Raw genomic sequence first — 24,812 nt, forward strand, 5'->3', positions numbered from 1 at the left:
TCCATTGCTGTGTACACATTAGTAATTAGAATCACCTCACCAGAATCCAAAGAAGAGGCTACCATAGAAAGGGTTGAGTGAGAAGATACCCAAGCAAGGGGAGAAATTTTTTTGTGGATCCGAAAAGAAACCCAAACCATTGGCACTCCCCATAGCCCCTACACACTAGCATTGTCCATGAGGTGAAATACTAGAGGCGCATCGGACCAAAGATTCCACTGAAAGCTTAGTCTCCTAGACACAAAAGATTTTTGGAAAACAATCAATCACCAACTTGTGAGTAGCCTTTTTTCTAGGGATGCTATTTAAACCCTTAATATTCCATGAGAGAATAATCATCACTGAGTAGAGTGGGGGAAATGAGCTTCCAAGGGTTTCAAAGCCCCAGACTCTACCAACACATCTCTTATAGTTTTGATCTTCTCCTAGTCCTTTTTACACCCAGTCTTTAAAGGAGTGAAAGAAACCCTCTTAAAAAGGCGTTTGCAACAAACCCAAAGGCAGAGTAGACTCCTTACCCTTACTAGATGCCAACACATCCTTAAACTGATTTTCCCAAAACTATGTCATTATCTTGAGGCACAATAGGAGTCACCAAAGCTCCACACTTAGGAGCAATAGGGATCTCACTCAGCTGATGAACCACCATCTGGGAAGCCACACAAGCTTCATGAGGTGGAGCTTCCCCATTTGAGCCAACCGGATCAGAAGAGATGTTAGGAGGAATACCCTTCTCTAAGACCATACTATCGAGCACCTCAAATTGGTTAGAACCAAAATCAGATTGCTGATCTATAAAGGGTCTTTGTTGTCCATGCCCCTTAGCTCGTGGGCGAGTAGAAATAAAGCCATCCTTATTAGAGCCAACTTTAGTCACTTGGGCTTTTCCTATTCCTGCATTACCCATTTGAATATTCCCCTTGGCTCTATTATCTATTTGATCTTTTCCTTTTCTTGCATTATTCGTTTGGCCACCACTATTACCAGCAACAAAACCATCAACCCCCTTAAAAGCTAAAGCCCGAGGGCACTAGCGTTGCAAATGACTATACTCATGACATATCTGACATTGGAAGGGGAGGGATTCATAATCCGATTGTTGCACCCTCGAAGAAGACCCAAGACAAATTTCCAAAGAATCTGGTATTGGATTACTCAAATAAATTTCAACACAGATTCAAGCAAAAGAAATAACCTTTTTATCTATGGATTGGTGTACAATTGCAGCCGACTTTCCAAGCAAAGTTGCAATTTGACGAAGAATGTCTTCTCGCCAAAATTCAAGAGGAAGACGTGGCAAGTGAACTCAAACTGGCACTCTTGAGAGGAGATCCTCTGCTAGATTAAATCTTGAATGCCAAGGTTTAATGAATAACCACACATGGTTGTAAAAAGAAGGGCCCCCTTCAAAAACACGATCCTGATCAGACATGCAAGAAAACAATAAAAAGAAATAGCTAATACCAACCAGCATAATCTCCATATCTTTGTCCACCCGCCACGAACAATGAGTCCATGCCTGGAGAGCCAATAAGGATATCCGAACTCCAAGAAATTTACATATCAGAGGATGCCTAGTCCAATAATCAATGTCCTCCATCATTGCCTTTGGAGGATTAACCAGAACATGGGGATCTTGACTTTGTGGAATACATCCATTAAATTTTTTTAGGTTGGAGCTCTCTCCCACATAAAACGATTTAGATCTACTTGCATGCACTTAGGAGAAGATCCATTTGCCATCACCAACGCAGAAGAAACCCAGGCTTTGCCATGCGAACAATGAAAACCCCAATTCAACAATGGCTGCAAATGCTCTCCAATAATGTGAAGCCCACACTAACTCCACCTAGCAAACTGTCAATCCAACCAAAAAGGGACAACAAACAGAGCAAACACAAGGGATCCCTAGCCCAACATGCGTTCACAACTTCTCTGCATGATATCAATTATTCTACAATTGCAATTTTTAGAATTGGTGCAACGTTAAATAAAGTGAAAATACATGTTCACTCTTTTGGAATGATATATTTTTTTGCATTATACATGAATTAAAATGGACTTCTTTTAGATTTTGATGTGTTTTAGAAGTGAGTTTTAGGGTTAAGAAATTGTTTTGGGATGCCCAAGTCGAAATCAAAGGAAAAAGTCTATGTTCCTCGGGGACGCATCCTCGCCCCAAAAGGCCAAGTTTCGGAAACGGGGACGTACTCGGGATGGGGGGACGGGTAGGGGATGTCCCCACCTCGTCCCCCTTTTTTGAAAATTTCCAAGAAACGTCCCAAAAACTTGGTACTTCAAGAAATATTTTTGGGGACGTCCTATGGACGGTTGGGGATGGCTTGGAAGACCCTAGGACGATTGGGATGAATCAGCGTCCCCAATTTTATAGACAACATCAGCACTTATAAAATATTTTTCTTTTATAAAACATTTTCTTTTTTAATTTTAAAGTGGGCCCCTCTTGCCAAGTTTACCCTAACATGCTTATTACTGTTTGGTAGTTAATTCTTGCTATTTGGGGCCCTCTGATTAGTATTTGACAACATTATGTTAAGAATCATGGAATTAATATTGCTGTTACAGTCACGGTACATGCTCAGAATTATATAGCAGACTGGTTGCAAGGTGCTGGGAAAGTCTGAAAATTGCATTGTAGACCTAGAACATGCATTCTTATGTCATTTTTTGGCAATACATTAGTGCTTGGTTGGTCTTGGGTTGATCTGGGTCCTTTGCAGAAGATATGGTGAGCATTGGAAGTTGCATCAAGATACCGTCTTACTGTAACAAACCTATATCATGATCAGAATTGTATATATTATAGAGGACTTTTTTGTATTAATTTCAGTCCACTTACAGTTTATTGGAAGTGTAGTTTCAGAATTAAATGATAATAGTGTGTTTCAAATTGGAAGGTGGGTTATTGTTCTTGTTGCTATTGAAAATGAATTCTAAATTATGTTCTTAAGTATATTTCAAATTTTTATGTTATTATTTTAATATGACATGCACAATACTGTCTTACTGCAACAAACCTATATCATGATCAGAAGTGTATATACTATAGAGGGCTTTTTTGTATTAATATCAGTCCCCGTTTGCCGTCCCACCCATCCCCAAAATCAGCAAATTTTTTTGCCGACCTAGAAACCTGTCCTGCTGTCCCTGTCTCTATCCCCGAAACTCGGGGTAACATAGGAAAAAATAAAAAAAGGAAAGCAAAGGAATGTAGGGATAGTTGCATTAATCTGGTTTTCCCAAATTTGTCTTGTGTTCAGTTGTAGTTGTGTTCATCCCAGCTAAACTGCATATCTTTGCCTAGGATCCTGTTTGAGTTCTTTGAGTCAGGTGGACCAATATGAATCACAGATCTGGTTCAGATTGGACCCAAATCTGGCTGGTCAATAGGCAGATCAAGTAACATAGGCGAGTAACAATCAGTTGACCTTGTACTGAATAGTGCATCTCCACATGTATACATTTGTTTGATAAGAGAAGTACACTTGCGGTCTTGTAGACATGCTTTATTACATTAGAATGCGGATGTTGCAATTTGACATTTCCAGGCATGTGTTTGGTTGTGTAATTGCAAGCTTTTGGCCATTTGACTTTGTGTTTTCGCTCACATGTAAACCCTTGAATGCTTGGCTTCACTAATGCACTCAGAACGGTGCTTTGGGACATCGTAATGCCAATTCAATTTGTAGCCCTTGATCACTTCAGTGTGTGCTAGAACACTAGAATGCAAGTGTTTTGAACTTTGAAATTGTTTTCTTCACAGCCAGGCCCAGGTGTACATCAAATGCATGTATGATTGTAAAAATAAAATATGAACTCCTTAAACAACAAGAGATACAGTTCAAGAATCATACAGCCAGGTGTACCTCAATGCATGTATGATTGTGTAAAAACAGAATTTGTTGTGTGGGTACAGCAGTTTGTAGCTTTTGCTTTAATCTTTACTCTGGTAAATATTGAGGAAGATGTAGCAAACATGACTTCTTTTTCTGCAATGAAAACATGATAAAATCTGGCATGCATTGATGTGTCTAGGATATGTACATTGTCATGTCATGTGCCTAGAGCTGACCCAACTCGCTGACCCTGGATACTTGCCCGACTCGCGGAGAGTCTTGGAGCAATGAATGTGTATATATATATATATATATATATATTCTTTTAAACAAAGGCATATGACTTATATTTAGTCATAAATTTATAGCTTATCTCTGTGAAATAATGGGCAAGTCCTGAACATTTATGGGATCAGGACTAGATCTATTATGATGATTAGGGAGGAAGTTGTTAAATCTCAGAAAAGCTAAGGAAAATACTCAGAAAATACTAAGAAATTTCAGAAACCAAAATGTTAGCAATCTTTCTCAATTATGATTGTAGAGAAGCATCAAACGTTGTATGGACAAAGATTGTCATGACAACAAGGAATTGCGAGTCATATTGTAGTGTCTTCTCTTAGGTACTTAGACAGTTTGTGCATATTTAACTAGCCTCCAAGTTTTTGGAGGCCAACTAGTTAGATAGGGAGATCTCCAATGTTCTTGGAGAAGCTCTTGGCCAATCTTGTAGAGCTATTATTTTTGGAGTTGAGTTTAGTTGGTTAGATGGAGCTTTTTGATGCTTTTAGAATTGATATCCGACCTTTTGGGTGCTTTCCAAATTTCATGAAGGAGGAGACCATTTTCATATAACTTCATATTGTAGTGTCTTCTCTTAGGTGCTTAGACAGTTTGTGCATATTTAGCTAGCCTTCAAGTTTTTGGAGGCCAACTAGTTAGATAGGGAGAACTCCAATGTTCTTGTTGAAGCTCTTGGCCAATCTTGTAGAGCAATTATTCTTGGGGTTGAGTTTAGTTGGTTAGATGGAGCTTTTTGATGCTTTTAGAATTGATATCCGACCTTTTGGGTGCTTTCCAAACTTCATGAAGGAGGAGACCATTTTCATATAACTTTTATGATATGGACTTGTTGGTCTATCCATTTATCATTTTAATCTTTTCATCCATCATAATCAACATCAAAACCTTAGACTATTCCATGCATAACACATCTACCATAATCGTGCATACATTGTATCTTCAATGTCATTTTGGTATGACCAGACATGCAATATATATCATTTAAGTGCTTTTGACAATTTGGAGATATTATTGGGTTATTTCATTTATATTTTGTTCACAAGTTTTTGCAAATTCATGAATGTGGGGGTACCCATGGAATTTTAGCATTTCAAGGTGCAATTTCATCTTCTTAGGGCCCGTTTGTTTTCGGGAATTGAACTGGAACAGGAATCAACAAATTCCTAAACTTTCTAATTCTCAGTTTGGTTGCACCAAATCGGAATTGGGAATTGAAATTCGTACTTCCATTTTGTAACCAAAATGAGAATATGATATTCAACCTAAATAGGTGGAATTGCAATTGGCAATGTCAAACTCAGATCCAAATGTTTTTGTGGCTTTGCAACACACAAATCAGTTTCAACAGCGTAGAGCTCGACCCAAATGTTTTTGTGGCTTTGGCAACACGCACATTAGAGCCAGTCTGTGTACCCTATTACCAGCGGTCTCATCCACACACCACCACTGGCTTCTATCAGATTTGTAGGATTTGTAGGCGGTTTCATTGACTAATTTTCCATATCCATTTTTTAATAGCAGAGCTGGAGTAGCTTTAAAATCTTAGGAAAGACTAGGACTCATTTGACACTACAACATTTTAAAGCTTCTCTGTTGCATTTGAGTACAGTTTCAATACATGTTTAACTGCGTCTCCTGTCACAGTATAGAAAGAAATGGTTTTTGTCTTCAACAATATTTGAGTTATGTACTCCTTAGTCCTTACAGAATCTCTGTTTTGAGGTTTTCAGCCTTCTTAGTGCAATATGTTGATTCACAGTGAGGTATTTCTGTATGGTATTTTTGGGTGAACCAAATGGGTCCAAAATAACAAATCCGGAATATCAAATCTGGAATCTGACAAAATCCGGAATAACAAATCCCAGTAACCAAACAGACCCTTAGTGTTTGTTGTCCTTGACCTCCACTATTTTCTATTAGCTGACTGGATTTTCATCGGTGTTTCTGTAGCCGACGGAGTGATTGTTGTCAGTGTTTTTGTAGCCGACGGGGTGATTGTTGTCGGTGTTTCTGTATTCTGTAGCTGACGGGTAAATAGTTTGTAGCAACATAATGTTTGTGGCCGACGGACTCCTTCGGGAAGGTTCGGCGGATAGTAATTATATCTCGTCTGGGATCATTGTATCTCATCTTCTATCATTGATCTTATCTTATGAAGCATAATGTAATGTTCTGGCATATGCGAATAAAATTCTGCTATTCTGTTCCATTGTATGTATGCGTTGATTTCTTTACCAGTACGGTAAACATTTGGCTGGTGTCAGTTGACTGGATTGTTGTCGGTGTTTTTGTAGCCGACGGAGTGATTGTCGTCGGTGTTTCTGTAGCTGACGGGGTGATTGTCATCGGTGTTTCTGTAGCTGACGGGGTGATTGTCGTTGGTGTTTCTGTATTCTGTAGCCGACGGGTAAATAGTTTTTAGCGACATAATGTTTGTGGCTGACGGACTCCTTCGGGAAGGTTCGGCGGATAGTATTTATATCCCCTCTGGGATCATTGTATCTCATCTTCTATCATTGATCTTATCTTATGAAGCATAATGTAATGTTCTGGCATATGCGAATAAAATTCTGCTATTCTGTTCCATTGTATGTATGCGTTGATTTCTTTACCAGTACGGTAAACATTTTCAAGTTTCATCATCCAAAAGCTGGTGCTTCCTTCGATTTTGAGTTTTTGACGTTAAATTGCAAGTTTGAGTGCAAAACTAGGTCTCTGGGCCATAAGAGCAAGCCATATGCTATATTACTTGAAATTTGGGTATTAAGACCTGAATTGCAAGTCATGTTATTTGTATTTGCATTAAGAATACTTGATTTCAACCTCCATTTGCATTTTTGGCTCCTAGAGTTACCTTTACAAGTTATTTTAAGCCAACTTGTATTTGCACTGAAAAGTTCTGATTCCAGTTAAAATGTTCAAGTTTTATGGTGATGCAAAGCCAAACCACCAACGATCTTAGTGTTCTTGGTAACATTTTTCCTATGTGGCAAACTTTTCAGCTAAAGAAGGTTCCCAATTTATGAAACATTTAAACTTCAACTTTTTATCGGTGGAATTACTGAAATCATTAAATGAAGTTGGTCCATTGGTTTGGCTCTGAGTGGTATTATCATCCATGCATAGAAAAGATTCAAAGAGAGATGCAAAGGAAACTGCATGTTTTTTATTAGGAAAAAAGGTTTTGAAGGGCCCCTGAAACCATGCACATAGTGAAATTAAAGATATTTCATTAAGCCCTCAAGACAAAACATAACAAAAAGGAACAAAGCCAGCAACTAAACAAAATCCATCTACAAAGGACAACACCCCTACCACTAACCACTTGACAACAACAGACAAAACACAAAAACTAGAGACAAAAGGATATAAAATGGGAATTAACTCACTTTCTTTATCAGCGCTGCTGCCTGCTCTTCCAGCTGGTCCATCTTCTGCAGCTTCTTTGATCTATTTAATGTTCGAGGAGGCCCCGTGGCTATTTTCTTCGTGCTAGCCCTCGTCCTCACCCCAGTCCCTTTCTTGCTCTCAATGGCACCTTGATCTTCAAAAACCGTGACAATGGCTTTCTCCCCAGGATTGCCTTCCAACTTGTTGATCAGGATTTTGACATGTTCATTGGAAACTTTGAGAATTTATAGCTCTGATCAACGATGCTCTTCAAAGTACTCTCAATACTATTGACCCTATTTTCTAGCTTCAACACCCTGGCCTCCAACCTATAGAAAGCCACCATATGAGTCAATGATCCCACAGAAGGGTTCTCCCTGTCAGCAATTCATGAGCTTTTGTCCATCAATCCTCCCCTCCAGAAATCCTATTCTATCTTTTAAACTAAGTTGCCGATTCGGGTTCAAGGTTCAGGTTCGTGGGTTCGAGCAATTTTTTTTCCCCATTTGGGTTCGTGGGTGGGCTTGTGAGTATATATATATATATATGCAAAAAAAAAAAAAAAAAAACTCGCATAGTTGTAAAACTAAGTCATTTCACAGTATGAATATATCAATGCTACTTGATTATTGATCAATGCCAAATGTCAAAGATAAACATTAAATACTCACTCGTTAATCTATGTTAATGTTGTAAATAAAAATTAAAATCATACATTGAATTACTTAAATGCAAAATGGAATTTAAAAACATAGACTACTTCATCAGATTGATAGATAATAAATTATAATTTAATAAAGTTTGAAACATGGTGATAAATCATAAATGAGTCAATGACAAATGTTTAAACATAGTTTATCAAAGATGCAAATGCCCTTCAAGGGTCAAATGGGTCATCAAAATATGAGGGATCAATGGCTTCATCCTCATCTATATCATTTTCCTCATCATTGGAACCCAAACCGGTTCCACTAGCCCCAGATGCAACCACATCCTCCTCCTCCTCCTCAACATCTAGTAAGGCAATTCTAGATATATCCTAGACAGTCATATCCAAGTCCGAAGTCTCGGGTAGTACATCCCACAACTTCTTTGGTCCCTTTTTATTTCCTGGATCCTTGCGTGATAGGAGGTGCCAATTGTTGTGAATAAATTCCAAGCCCTGTGCTTTCTTCGGACCCATCATTGAGTGGATAAAGGAGTATGTACTCCAATTCCACTTAGCTGTAGAAGAGCTCGCAACCTAGAGAGACAACCAACACAATTAAAAAAAATTAGAAATTGTAATTTTACAATACAATAGGAATTTAAGAGTGCTAATACGACAAGCTAAGTGGCCATAAGAAAAGGAAAAAAAACTTAAATACATACTTGTGACAAGATCTTAATGGCAAGAGGTTGGAGGAACATGTAACTTTGCCCATGTAAGTACCACCATCCAATGGCATCCATTCTACTTTGGTCATTGATTGTATTAGGGTCTGCATTTTTTCCCGAGACAAAATCTACAAACTCTCTCCTAACATTCGATGCCACATTGGGATCACTAAAGAGCCTGCTAAATGCCCTCTTATACACAATAGAAACTTCAGGATCTCTGTATGGTGCCATTCTACCAGGAATAGAAAGTATTTCACCGCTATAATATCTGGGAGAAAGTGCATATGCCAGGAGGTGTAAAGGTGTAGTCATCTTGTTCCAGCAATGTAGAACAATTTTCTTCACCTCATTGTAGAAGGTATCCTTAGGATTCTGCTCTATCCTTTGAATGACCTGGGATTTCAAATGATGTACATGTAAGTTATCTTGATGTAGTGTTAATAGCTTAATTAAAATAAAAAATCAAAATCTCTCAATAAACAAGGATAAAGTATTGTATAAAAATTTAAACTTACTGATTTCATTCTTTCTAGCATGGAGTCCATGGCATCATATATGTCCCCCAAACAAGGCTCATCAGTGTCGGCATACTGAAGCATAGACATGATTGTTGTCAGGAAATAATGTAACGGGCTGTATGCGTTAGGGTAACGGGATGTACCTGTCGGGGTAACGAGATGTAACTGTCGGGGTATCAGGAGGTATGCCATCAGGCTGACATGTATCAGGATGTATTTGGAAGATTCTATTATTGTAGTTGACATGTTGTATGTGGCCGACGGATACCTTCGAGAAGGTTCCTTGGATAGTATTTATATCCATCTTCGGGATCATTGTAATCATCATAGCAGAACCTAATGTTATATCTTGGCGTATGCGAGTATAATTGAAGGAGTTCTGCTATTCTGTCTATTATCTGTATGCATTGTTTTCTTTACCCAGTACGGTAAACATTTGTGATGATGTCGTGAGGAAATAATGTAACGGGATGTATGCGTCAAGGTAACAGGATGTACCCGTCGAGGTAATGAGATGTAATTGTCGGGGTATTGGGAGGTATGCCGTCAGGCTGACATGTATCGGGATGTATTTGAAAGGTTCTATTATTGTAGTTGACATGTTGTATGTGGCCGAAGGCGCCGTACCTGTACGGAAGTAGCCCTACAGGATGAACAAGAACTATGCGGCACGGGTTACGGAGGAAATCAACTGGATGTTGGAAGCTGGCATTATCTTCAAAGTGCAAACTAGCGAATGGGTGTCGCCAATAGTGATCTCACTGAAGAAGGATACCACTCAGATCCGGATATGCATCGATTTTAGATGCTTGAATACAGTCACCATCAAAGATCCGTTCCCAATTCCATTCATCGATAGCATCTTGGAGGCGGGACACGATATCTACTCATTTATGGATGGTTTTTCCGGATACAATCAAATTTCAATCGCAGAGGAGGATACGTTGAAGATGACCTTTGTCATAGAAGATGGGGTGTACGCCTATAATCGAATGCCGTTTGGTCTGCGCAATGTGCTTGCGACATTCCAGCGAATCATACCACACATCTTTGATAAGATGTTTGTTGGAAACTTCAAGGCATTTCTGGATGATTGGTTGGTGTTCAGTGCGCAGGACAAACATCTCGCAGCCTTGGGCGAGTGTATGGAGAGATGCCGATGTGTGCGCCTAGCTTTGAACCCAAAGAAGTGCAGGTTTATGGTTCCCTAGGGAAGGTTGCTCGGACACATAGTTTGTAAGGAGGGCTTGAAGACAGATCCGAATAAGGTGCAAGTGATATTGGAGATGCAGCCAGCTACCAATGTAACGGAGGTAAAATCTTTCCTTGGACATATAGGCTATTATAGACGCTTCATCAAAATTTTTGCCAAGGTAGCATATCCACTGGACAGGTTAACGTGCAAGGGAGAATCATTCCGATGGAAAAGGATCAAGATGAAGCATTTGAAGGGCTCAAAGTGCGGTTGGCTATGGCACCCATCCTGGCGTATCCAGATTGGAGCAAAGAATTTGATGTACATGTTGACGCGTCCAATTATGCAATTGGAGCAACCCTAGCACAAACAGGTACCCACGGGCTAGATCACCTGATCTACTTTGCCAGTCGACTACTATCAAAAGTCGAACAAAATTACAGTACGACCGAATTGGAGGCTTTGGGGATGGTCTATGCAGTATAGAAATTTTGTCATTACTTGCTGGCGACACCGTTCGTCTTCTATGTCGACCATCAGGCTCTACTGTATATGATCAACAAACCTGTCATTCAAGGAAGGATCAACCAATGGTTACTCCTGTTGCAGGAATTTACCTTCAAGATCATCGTACGACCAGGGAAGAAACACGTAAGCGCGGGTTATCTGTCACATATCAGAACAGGAGAACCGACAGACGGTGTGAATGATGACTTTCCTAATGCGCAGTTGTTTCAAATTGCTGCACTACCAAAGTGGTACACAAGCATCGGCGAGTACTCGTCGACAGGACAGTTTCCATGTAACATGCTATCGAATGAAAGACAAAAGTTGGTGATACAGAGCAGAACATTTCAGCTAATTAATGGACTGTTGTATAAAATGGGACCCGATCAGATCTTGAGGTGTTGTGTCTCGGAGGAAGAAATCCCACGGGTATTGAAGGAAGCGCATGAAGGACCAACAAGAGGACACATGGGGCCAGACACAACTGCACAAAAGATACTTTTGGTTGGACTATGGTGGCCAACGGTATACAATGACGCCAGGGAATGGGTCGTTGCATGCGATACATGTCAGCGAGCTGGGAAACCTTTGAAGAGAGACTTCATGCCTCTAAATCCCTCTCATGCTCAGGAGCTCTTTGAACGGTGGGGTTTGGACTTCATAGAACCTCTGAAGACGAGTAGAACCAGAAGGTGCTATTATATTGTCGTCACAACAAAGTACTTGACCAAATGGGTGGAGGTGGGCACACTACTAGACAACTCAGCGGTAAGCACAGCAAAGTTTATTTATGAACAAATTATTACTCGGTACGGGATCCCATTGTAGTTAACAAGTGATAGAGGAGGACATTTTGTAAATCATGTTATCCGCCTGCTCACCACGGAGTTCAAAATTTATCATTCGTTATGAAGCCCGTACTACCCAAGACCAAACAAACAGGTCGAGGCTACCAATAAAGTCCTGGTCTCGATTATATACAAATCCTGCGTGGTTGAAGGTGAGGATTGGGAGGAAAAATTACCCTCTGCCCTTTGGGCTTACTGCACGGTGTATAAAGTCACAACGGGGCACACGCCGTTTCAACCGATGTTTGGACAGGAGGTTGTAGTACCAGCGGAATTTATGATTCCGAGCCTCAGGATAGCACTAGAAAACAAGTTGGGCAACATGGAAAGTTTAAGGGAGTGTTTGTACAAATTGAACAGGCTAGAAGAGAAGCGATTATTGGCACAGTGGGCGACTGAGGTAACACAGAACAGGCAGAAGGCGTGGCACGATAAGCACTTGAAATTGAACAGGTTTCAACCCGGACACTGGGTGTTGAAGTATGACGGCAGGAATGAGATCAAGCCAGGCAAGTTCAAGGTTAAGTGGGTTGGGCCGTATCAGATCCGGGAGGTAGGCGACAACAGAGCAATCAAGTTGTGGACGCTCAACGGACAGGAAGTTCTAGACATAGTCAACGGGTGCAAGTTAAAAAATTTATCGCACACAGGGCAAGCCTTTGCCATCCGAAATTGTGAACGAGCAATAGTATTGTATCTGCTATTTTGTCTAAAATAAAAAATAAAAAATAATTTAACAACAAAAAAAAAAGAAGAAAGAAAGAAAAAGAAAAATTAAAAAAAAAGAAAAAAGAAAAAAAAGAAAAAAAGGAAAAAAAAAAAGAAAAAAAGAAGAAAAGGGCACGGCAGGAGATGGAGGAATCGGGTAACACACAGAGTGGCTGTCAGGACACATCCGACGAAGAGGACGACGACTCTGAGGGCTTGGAGGTGGAGCAGGATGGAGAGGAAGAAGATGAGGAAGGCAGAGTGATTGCAGCAGTCCCACTTCGCTTTCCGCGACAGTTGACAGCTGCACCTGTGACTACTACTTCAGGTCCGGTAATTCTGGCACCACACATACACACCATGGCAGATGTTCACATCCCAGGGTTCGGACAGTTTTGGCGTCCAATGGTGATGACCCCGGTCACTCTACACCCTACATCACGGCCAGCAGCAGCACCTGTACAACCTTCAGTAAGCCAGGGGATGACATCACCAGTGGCCATGACTATGGGTATGCAACCAACAGTTCAGGAACCAGCTCCCATACCTGTAGTAGAGAGTTTGCCTTAGCCACTTCCTGTGGTGAAGCTAGTGACAGAGGAAGGAGTCAGTGAGGGAGGCACGTAGGAGCACGTTCGGCTGGAGGTGATTGGGTCAGATGCGGTAGTCACTGTAGCAGACACTCTATTGGGTGAGGATCAGGGTGCTCATTCCAGTATTCCTGAAGCGGCACCCCAAGCGCCAGCAACAAGCGTAGCAAGTCGGACGAGTGACTACTTGAGGTGTTGACTACTTGCCGCTGTCACCAGAAGTCATTCCATTCAGTCTCCCATGAGAGAGCACATGCCCTTGGAGGCCAATTGGTCCAACAGTGAGATAGTTGAGATACCAACATCACCAGAGGTGGAGGATCAGAGTGCAGCGGCAGCCGAGAAAGTGGCTACAGGAACGCAGGTGTCAGATCCTCTACCAGTAGAGGAGGAGGACATGGATATTCATTCTCGCCTAGCTGTCATTGCAGAGTAGAGCAAGGCCATAGTGGAGATGGTGTTGATAGAGCGAAGAAGGGCAGAGGCTAGACAAAAGGCTCGGGAGGTGGCAGAGAAGGCTCGGGAGGAGATGGCCGACCAACTTACCACCCAGTAGATTGCATGGGAAGTAGAGTGAACAGCCCTGTTAGCATAGCTCGAGGAGAGTGCACGAGGGAAACAACAGGCAGAACAACAGTTAGCCACAGTGGAGCAGCAACTAGCAGCAGCCGAGCAGTGGTTGGCAACAACACTTCAGGAGAAGGACTTAGCGCAGCAGGCTCACGATCAGAAGGAAGCTGAGTGTCAGGAGGTTGCATTGATGTTGAAGGAAATGGTGGAGGAGAACTCACAGATTAGAGCTGATTTGCAGATACAAACAGATCGGCTTCGACGCAACCAGTCTTTACTGTCAAAGACTCAGCTTTTGGCTTCCTGATGTATAAATCCATGTTCTTTTTGCTTTATGAATAATGTAGTTAGTGGTTGGGTTTTTTTTGTTGTCTAGTCGTCGGGTGATGACTTTTCTTTTTGGGGGGGACGATGTCGTCAGGAAATAATGTAACGGGATGTATGCGTTAGGGTAACAGGATGTACCTGTCGAGGTAACGGGATGTACCCATCGGGGTAATGGGATGTAACTGTCGGAGTATCGGGAGGTATGCTGTCAGGCCAACATGTATCAGGATGTATTTGAAAGGTTCTATTATTGTAGTTGACATGTTGTATGTGGCTGACGGATACCTTCGAGAAGGTTCCTCGGATAGTATTTATATCCCCCTTCAGGATCATTGTAATCATCATAGCAGAACCTAATGTTATATCTTGGTGTATGCAAATATAATCGAAGGAGTTCTGCTATTCTGTCTATTATCTGTATGCATTGTTTTCTTTACCCAGTACGGTAAACAATGATGGGCTCGGTGAGTTCTAATGCATATTCCACCCTATTCCAAAAATCATCACTCAAGATCAAATCCTTTACAATTTTAGCCCTTTCTGTATTAGCTTGCTTCCATCCACCCCATTTGTTGCTAATAACCATTTGACACAATGCTTCTTTCACCCTCACAAGTCGTCTAAGGATGATTGTGTGTGAAGCAAACCTTGTTTCAGCAACCTATTACCATGTTAATTCAAATTGTAAGTTAATATAATAACACATTTCAAATATCAATTATGTAAACAACACAAAAATTTAAAAATATGTATTAAATTATGTAAAGTATGACACAAAAATTAAAATGATTAATGAAGCTAAATTAAGTTTAAAATTTACCCTCAATAATTCCAAGCGGGAGAAAGTTCTGAAGATTGCTTGTGAGATATGGTGGTTTGTCACAAACATTTGGATTTGCTCACCCTCCTCGTACACTTTTTTCACCCATTCAATTTGGGTGCCAATTGCTTTCATCACCAAGTTCAAGGAGTGGACAGTGCATGGTGTCTAAAAGATATGCTCATATCGTGCTTCTACCAAAGCACCTGCAGCCTTACAAACTTTAGCATTGTTCGTTATTACTTGGACAACATTGTCAATTCCCACGGACTCTATGGATTCAATGTGAAGTTCGGCAATAAAATTTGCATCCTTTACTTGCCCTTCACAATCAACCGTCCTCAAAAACGTTGCCCCCTTGGGGCAGACAGCAATCACATTTATTAATGGACGGTTTTTGCAATCTTTCAATCCATTGGAGACAATGCTCAATCCTGTTGATTGGTTTGAGGAGGTTTTCTACATTTTTTCTCTCATTATGCAATATAGTGGTTCTCAACTTTTCATATCCAGGGGCTCGGTAACCATGAGGTGCTTCAAGGTGATCTCACAACATTGAATGAAACACCATTTGTAATGAGACAACGACCAATCTTTATGTCAGCATTTTCTCTCTTTTCATTTTCAAATGCCTTATCTAATGGGCCTCTCTTGTGGGATGGGGGTGTCTTTATTTCATCTTCATCCACAGATGGGGTAGGTAGGAAGGGATGTGGTCTAGTGGTTGTTTGAGAGGGTGGTGTTGGTGGTTTTTGCTTTGATTTATCTTTTTTCGCCTTTGACACTAACCTATTAGCCTCTTCTTCTTTTAACATGCCCACCATTTGAGAAGCCGACAACCCCTTTTTACCTCCCTCTGGGGGCCCTTCACACATGCTAATCCCTTGACCTAGTGGGCCTATCAAATGATGTTTAACCCGGTAATATGAGCTTCTATATTGGTTTTGGCAAAAATTGCATTTCCATATATACCCTCCCTCTCCAACACATTGCTCAATTCTTGTTATATACTTCCAAAAAGGAGAGCTTTTATCAATTTTAAATCTTTGGGATCCCACCCCAACCACTGAACCTTGACTACTCATTCTATGATTCTTGGAATCTATAATTTTTTTTTTCAAAACTTAAACAAAACTTGATAAAAAATTAGAACAATAAATATTAAAAAAACTAAAAATAAACTATGAAAGAAGCAAAAGGAAGGATCAAATGCATACCTGGAACACTCAACATTGATTATTTAAAGGACTTGAGACTCCACAAACAATCTCTACGACCTTCTCTTCAAACTTGCAAAATGGCCACACCAAAATGAGAGAGCAAAATGAGAGATTAGATGAATGAAAAGTATCTAATATGCCTTACTTTAGGGTTTGCAAAAAAAAAAACAAAAAAAAAAACACATTTTTTAATGTTTTTATGGCCACTTTATGGCCCCACATGCTGCGGGTCCGAACAGGGTCCCTATTTGGGCTTGCGGGTCTGCTTGTGTGGACCCACAAGCCCAAAGACCGATCCTGCTCGGACCCGCCGCGGACCCGGGCTCGAATTTGGACTTGAATGAATCACCTGCAAGCCCAAACACGGACCCTACCTAGACCTGCCATGGACCCGGGCTCGAATCTAGACCCGGATGAATCTGGATCTGGACCCGAGCTCCAAGGTCCGAATCCGGTAACGTAGCTTTTAAATCCATAATTTGGTGAAACAACCATTTGATGGACCTAAAGTTGTCCAAGAAAATATTTCTGGCATTGTTAAGCAGGTCGATATTCTCCTCCTTGCTATAATCACTCAAAATGATCATAGAGGGGTCAATTAATTCTTAGAGCTCCACTTTACCTGGTTCCACCTCACCAACCATAAGGTTAATCTTCTTTGTGGCGATCCCTAGCCTCATTGAATTCATACTCATGTTCTTCCATGCCAATTTCCTTCCTTTAAAAGGGATGGGAGTGTCATGACAGGCCTTGTTTTGAGTAGCCTTGGAGGGAGCAACATCCTGGTCCGGATTCACTGTAGGAGAATCATCCCCATACTGGTCCTTGATAAGATTCAAAGGGGAATTCGAATCCTTGCTACCTTTGTCACCACCTTTTTCCATTTTCAGGTTCCTCCTAGAGTGCTTCGTGGCCTTACTGGTACCCTCCTCAATGTGAGTTTCCATTTCATCCCCTTCATCTTCATACTCATCTGATGAGATGACCACTTTAGCCATTTTTTTGGGAACATGGGTTTTTCCAAGCTTTAAGGCAGGCATTTTCCTCTTTTTTTTATCCACTCCCTTCACTTGTTTTTTCTTGCTATGGCCAACTTACTCTCTATTAGTAGCAAGAAAATCATCCTCGTCAAAGAAATCTTCATCCGAGTTCACCATTTTCTTAGTCTGCTTCCTGGCAAGAGGAGTAGAAACCTTTTCTTTGGAGTCTTTGCTTTCATCCAAGTTTTAACTAACCCCTTACCTTTTCCTTTACTTTTAGAGATCCACCTCATCCTCCGAGTCTATCCCTTCACTGTCCTCAGTATTAGAGAGGTCATGAGAAGTGTCTGAAACATCCTCCTCAGCATCCTCCATACCTTTCACCTCTGGGAACTTCACAGAATGGACCTTAGTGTACTCATAAATGAGAAGCATTAAGCCATCATGGAGAGGGGGATTAGTGAGAATTTTCTCCCTTATATTGTTAATACTTGCATTCATGGAAGAATAAAGGTAAAATGGGATGGAAATTGTAATTGCATGCTTAAAATGATTCAGTAAAACAAAATGATGCGAGAAAACCCTAGAAAATCTCCCATCCAGAGTTATGTAATAAACATTCGCATGTATGACAAAACACTAGAGCTTTTTAATGCAATCAGGCTGAAAATAGGTCTTACAATCTTGCTTGACAAAGGCCTCACTCTCTCCAAGCTCTTTAGGAAATTCCTTGATGGCGGCGTCCGAGAATATGCCGTCTCTGTAGAATCTCCTCCCAACAATTAGGATGCTCATCACCTTAGAAATTAGCTTCTCTGTAATAGTAATGCTCCTTCCACTAACATGCAAGATGCCCTCATTCCACCTCCTCAGAAAGAGTTGAGTGACATGTGGGTTACCAGCATGAAGCCTCTCCATGAAAATGGTAATGCAACCACTCTCTAGAATTTCCCAAACTTTTGTGCACCTCTTCCATTTGTTACAGTTAGATAGCTCATGGCATCTTCGCTGACCTCCCATTGCTTTGTAATAGCTCTTGGTTAACAGAGAACAGTTGCAGAGAGACTTCACAAGAAATTGCTGAGCCAAAAGACAAACAAAAGCTCTCAAAACAACCCAGAAAGCATGCGAAAGAGTCAATTATTAATATAAATGTCCAGCTTACTACTCTCTTTCGCCTCAAAATCAGTAATCTATTACTTCTAAGTGTGTCCATTCATGTTAATAATTACTTTCACTCTAAAGGAAACTCAAGGAAACTCCATGTTGAAGATATGGTATTAGTGAATAACTAATTCTTGATTCATAAGTGGGTATTTTCTCTTCACTTAATAATTCCTTCAAAACACCAAAAGGGAGAATACTATATCAGGGTTTATATCTTAGTGGGCATTTTTTTTAACAATCAAAAGTTGTGTAGCTTGTACAATGTGCCAACAAAGGGGGTTTACAATTCGTTTTCAAAAGACAAAAACATTATAAAGTTACAATCTATTTATTGACATTTTTGAAAAGTTTTGAAGTTTGTGAAGAACCAGATGAATTGTATTATCACTACAATGACTTGATTTTTCAAAGTTAACTCATTGGAAATTTGACCAAGTTGATAAAATTACCAATGCCTTCTTCAGAGAGGAGTGAGTTATAACTTCTTTGAAACTTCAGTTGTCCAGTTTGTGTGTGTGTACTGTGTACTTTTAAAACATTTCAAAAGACCAAAACAGCCTTCATTGCGGGATTTAAGAATATTCAAAAACTTGACATAGCATTGAAATATGGAGGGTAGTAACTATAATTTGTTCAGTCACCTTGTTAAGTTTAAAAGAGACCAAAATGTTATGATCCACTCCTTAACTCTTTGAGCTTCAAAATGTCAATTCAATTACACACAAATAGTGGGGATCCCCACTTGCAATGGGGTGGAAATGTCACAACAGTATCAATTGATGGGCCAATTAGACTGAAGTACTTATCTAGGAACCAATAAGAAAATTCATTGACACATTGACTTACATCAACTCATCTAGTTAATTTTCCCCCTTATGCTTTTCCTTTCTTACATATTCAATGAACCTAGACCTGATTGTTAGAAAGTAACTCCAACCAACACAACTAAGAAGGGATGGGGGTGGGGTGGTGGGTGAATCAATTGTGTGTTTAAAACAACTTATAATAACTTTATCAAATCTGAAAAATGTAATCAAAAGATGCAACAACGATAGAAAGATAAACATACATAATAATGCTAGATTTGTTAACTAGGGAAACCCTCGGTTAGAGGGAAAACTCTAATGGGAATGATGCCCACAAGATGATGTACTAATGTAGAAGTTACTTGTGAAAGGATGGACTCTATTAGGAGCCAATGAAATACAATTAGTACATATGAGTCCTTGTTAGAAGACTTTGAATCCCTGTTGGGAGATTTCAACCTTGTTAGGAACTGTGCCAACCCTGTTAGGAGTTGATAGGAAGACAATTTAACCTGCTGTCCATATTCCTTCAAGACAGTCTTCACTAAACAATCTTTTGGATAACATATCGAAGTACATGAATTGACTAAACAACAACCTTTTTTCCAATACAGTTCCACTGAAGCTCACAATACATCCTCAACATCAATCTCTGCTCTGATCTTACATAATTCACATCCAAAGCTTCACATAACATAACATATGATCTCACTGATGATTACAACTAAGTCCTAAAACAAGTATTTAGTCGGCCTTGAGGCTTTCTCAATTTATGAAGAATAGTATAAGACCACACTAAGATATTACATTACATGTTTTGTTACAATATAGTAATATACACTTCCCATAATGATATTAACAACAATTGGCCTCTTGGGAACAGCACACTGAACAAACATCACAAATCTTCATAGAATGAACCTCTGATTCTGCCACGTTAACCATAGCATGCTGAATATGTCTTCAACCATAATCCAAGCCCGCCGAATGATCTTCAACCTCACCAGAAAGATACAACTCAATTACAAGATCTCGCTTTCTAAAAACTCACTCTAAGAGCAGTCTCCACAAAATCTTTTGCAGCTCATTCAAATCTGCATATCTCTTTCTGCGAACATGGAAACAACATCAGAACACGTTCCTGAATTCTCCTCTTAAGTGTGTAGAACATAACTCTTTGACCACGAACGTCGCTGAACGAATCTTCCTCTGCAACTCTGATTGAGCTAAGAGAACTGATATATTGACGTCAATGACAAACACAGTCATGAATGCAACACATAAGCACTCAATCATCTCTCTGACATGCTGAAAATCTCCCCCATACAGTTCTACCTCCATCAACATCAAGCATTCATGCTAACAATCTGCCCTTTTGGCATTGCTGACAACTAATGATGACAAACATTGAAGTACCATGAATACCAAAATATATTTATACCTTATCTTCTTTTGCTCCACCATTCATGTTGCTCATGAATGTATAAACACATATCACTCTTATAGACAGGTTGTAAAGAGTTTTTCATGTATACAATGTTTGATTCTCCCCTTAGATCAACAATGTTTGATTCTCCCTCATTATAATGTTTTTCATGTATACTTCTCCCCCATTGACATCAATGACAAAGGGTGTCATTATGCCAATTCTCGAAATCATCTCTGCCATGCTGACAATCTCCCCTATACAGTGATACCTCCAGCAACATCAAGCATTCATTCTAATAGCGATCTCATTAAAGCTCAATCATGGGGACACTCGGTGCAAACCTAACTTTGTATTCATGGATATTCCTTGTTTAAGTGCCACTTGTGTTCTTCCAATCGGTAACATTCCAAATTGCCATGAAGTTTGGCAATGTTTTAGCCTTCTCCAAGTGATTGAAATCCATGATATTATCTATGAAATTAATAATATGTTTTTGTCCTCTGTTATTTTTGATTCCTGACTTTTTAAATGTCTTGGGCTTGCTGAGTTATGACCGAGTTTGAGTTTTTCAATTATGGTAAAGAGACTTACAGACATAGATCATTCTAGAGGTTGTGTATAGGTTGATTGTATCTAGTCAAAATGATTTGTTTGTAGTTTGTGCAGGAAGTTACTAATTTTGTTATTAGTAAGCATTTTTCCACTTTTTATTATATTTTCTATTTCCATATTAAAATGACTGCGCTATGCCAAACATATCTCTGGAGAATATTATCCTACATCCTTTTGGTTTTGAAGGTGGGATTCTATTGTTTTGGATGGTGCCCATATTTATTTTATTCTTGTGTGGTGGTGCTTTGGAATAATTGAGCAATACAAATTTCAATAAGATATAGGATTTAGGTACCCCAATTTTTTTGTCTTGAAAATATTCATCTGCTCTGCACCCTGTGAATAATCAAGACAAGCAACATAAAGTAAATTTCTGATTAATTGTGAATAGTTCCAACCCACTGAATTTACTGTGTTCTGTTTTGCAACATTTGGAAAAATGATTCAGAAATCTTTGTTTTTAGTTCATTCTTCTGCTAAATGTAGAAAATATAGATGTACTAAATCTGTAAAGTTCAGGGTCAGGGTAAAGTTGGATTATGTATAAATTAAATTGCTCTATATCAGAAATTTGAACGTAAAAACTTAAGGTCTTCTTTATAATATATACCCGGATTAAGGTTTGTCTGGTTGTGGTTCACTGCAATGCTGCTTACAATTTTAGGGCTAGTTCTTTGTTTTTGGATAAACCCTCTTACATATAAGTGAAAACTTTAATAAAACCCAAAGCCTTGTTGGAATTATTAGTGTTGCCATTGCTTCGAAAGATCGACCTGTCAATGCTTGATACAACCACAGGAGGCGGTTAGGCCATGTAGCGGCCTGCGTGGATTCGTACTTGTGACCAAGTTCTAATACCACTTGTTAAATTGGTCAGGGTTGCTTTTGCACCAAAAGATCGACCTGTCAATGTCTGATACAACCAGTAGTCTTATAGAACCACATTAGGCGGTTAAGCCATGTCGCAAACCCTGTGAGAGATGCTGGCCCACAACCAAAAAACCTAATTTGTTTTTAGTATATTATGCTTTTATTTGTTATGTATTCATTATATTTGACAAGAAATACAAAACACGTATTTACCTCTCATTTTTGGTCCCTTGATATTAAATTTGTGTTAATATTTTTCCAGTTTTTGGTAACTGAGTTTGATTTATACTTTTGCCTCACCACATCAATGATGTGCAACTGATATGCTATCATTTGTCATCATGTAAACAAATTTTTAATTTTTTTAAAGACATTCAAAATCTCATGTAGGTGTAATTCATGAATTTAAGATGACCTTATTGAACGTAGCTCTTCACTAATTTTAGTTTGACCTATTTGTTTGTCTTGATTTAGTGGTTTATCTGTATTCTCTTCAGATGTTTTGTTAGAATTTGCAATTCTGACCACCTTCACTAATTATTTCTAATCTGGAATAATCCTGCAGAATGTGCTTGAGATTCGCAGATCACTTTTAGTTAAATTTCAGGCCATCATTCCCTGTGGAATACAATAAGAACTGTAATACGGTGGAAGATTTGAAAATTCTAAACAGCTCTAGAATAATCCTGGAGAACATGTTGTAGCCTGGCAAAGTCATTTTCAAGTCAAATTAAGGTCATAATACTGGTGATGTATAATAAGAACTGCAATACACTGGGGCTTTTGGAGATTTGTATTCAATGGGAGATAATGAAAAAATTTTGAGCTACGGTGATGTAATATTAAGGAAATCTGATTTGAAGATTCTTCGAGGCCCAAACCATCTTAATGATCGCATTATCGAGTTCTACTTCTGTTATCTGTCTTCTTTCATCTCTCCTGCAATCAACCTTGTTGCACCTTCAGTATCGTTTTGGATTCTTAATACTCCTGATGTTGATTCCATCAAACTATTTGTTGATCCATTAATGCTTCCAGAGAAGGAGCTGGTTCTTTTCCCTGTCAATGATAATGAAGATTTCAGCCTGGCCGAAGGTGGAGCACATTGGAGCTTGCTTGTATATGACAGAAAGAAGAACATGTTTGACCATTATGACAGTGCATCATTAAACAAATCATATGCATTAAAATTATTTGCAAATATTAAAGATCTCATGGGTCCTCCCTCAGCTTCTGCCACATTTATTGAGCACCGCACGCCTCGGCAAGTAAATGGCTATGATTGTGGTCTTTATGTCCTTGCCATAGCAAAAGAGATATGCTCATACAGAGGAGACACTTCTGGTGAAGACTGGGAATCTGTGCTAAAAGCACGTGTAACCCCAAGTAAAGTGAGTGAGATGAGAAAACAAATCCTAGAGATTATCAATAATCTAGCCAACCAGAAAGGGAGTTCTGTTTCTTGTTAAGTTCTTACAGCTCTTGATAATGAAGTGAGATGGACAGGTTAATAATCTTCCTTTCTTACGTGAGCTATCATCCAAAGAACTCCATCAACTAGTTTACATTGACTGCATGCTTATGTATCCCTACTTAGACAACTAACCAGAGATAGAAGTGATCTGTTTTTGTTGATGGTTTATTACTTTAAAGTTTCATTCCATGATAGAAATTGGAAAAATATTTTAATAGAAGTATTTATTAGAACTTCCCATATGCAGTTTTTGTCAACTTACTTATCTGGGGCTAATGTTAATAGCTTTAACAGGCTTCATGGAAAAAGGGTAGGTGGCAGAGGGAGCATTATAGTTGCTGGAAGCATCAGAAATTGCTGCTTGCCAAAGAAAATATTTTTTTGAGAAAAAAAAAGAATTGGTCCATTAATTGGGTTAACGATTTTTTTCAAATAGCAGGGTTTCAAGTGCAATTAAACTGCACGTTCTTTTTTGTGATCCCCATTTAAATTGGAATTTTGCATGATTTTGACAATTATTGAATTTTTCTTTTTTACCCTGATTTCTTTGGTAATGTTCTTCCAATTCCTTTCTACGAGTCATCCTTTTCATGTCTTGTGCATGGAATTTTTATAAATGTTCACATAATTGTTAAGACTTAAATTGGTTTTTTAGTTCTTGGCATTGATAATATGGAATTTTTAGCACTTAACCGATGTTAATTTAAAAAATGGTCATTTATCTAGTTAAGAACTTGAGATACAATGCTATGATGTAATTTTTTTCTTTAATTGTAGGCATATTTTAAGGAAGTTGTTTAGAACAAATGTATGTGTTACTTTTTGCATCATCAAAGATGTTTCAATTTTTTTAATGTACTGCTTTTACTTTCTTCAATTACATTTTTAGGCCACTCATCCATCTGAAATACAATGGCTGTTCTTAAACAAATTGGACTATGGAAAAAGAGAACATGACAAACCACCACTAGCATTGTTGTAGTGTCTAAAGTTAACTCATTTCACTGCTAGTTACTGATTCCTTCTGTGGGTCATCATGTGTTAAAATTTATATTCAATTATTATTTTTCTTAATTAATAGATCTTCAGAATTTAATCCTCACATGCAAAAGTGAATAAGAGGTAAAGATGGAGCACGAGCTATTAATAAGACCTAGGTGGCAGTAGGGATCTTTTTTGGGGTTGAGTTGTTCTGTCTTAGTAGCCCGAGGTGCTGTGTGTGGAGAGCTTTTTATTGTTAT

The 24,812-nt window shown here is 39.2% G+C and overlaps 1 protein-coding gene across 3 annotated transcripts in view; it reads left to right on the plus strand.

Annotated features, from left to right (window-relative positions):
- LOC149564655 (NEDD8-specific protease 1-like) overlaps positions 1–24,113 on the plus strand; it is a 38,777-nt gene extending 14,664 nt beyond the window's left edge. For 2 of the 3 annotated variants that reach the window (XM_089818215.1, XM_089818217.1), the window contains exons 2-3: positions 22,663–23,603; positions 23,866–24,113. In XM_089818215.1, the coding sequence (XP_089674341.1) occupies positions 22,898–23,566 (669 nt within the window). In that variant the 5' untranslated portion in view covers positions 22,663–22,897 and the 3' untranslated portion in view covers positions 23,567–23,603; positions 23,866–24,113. Of the gene's footprint in view, positions 1–22,662; positions 23,604–23,856 lie in introns of all 3 variants that reach the window. The other variant, XM_089818216.1, reaches the window with a different exon arrangement.
- Positions 24,114–24,812: the final 699 nt, after the last annotated feature.

The sequence above is a fragment of the Cupressus sempervirens genome, chromosome 3 (genome assembly GCF_028749045.1).
Source record: "Cupressus sempervirens isolate cs-2001-9-10 chromosome 3, ASM2874904v1, whole genome shotgun sequence".
Classification (NCBI taxonomy): domain Eukaryota; kingdom Viridiplantae; phylum Streptophyta; class Pinopsida; order Cupressales; family Cupressaceae; genus Cupressus; species Cupressus sempervirens.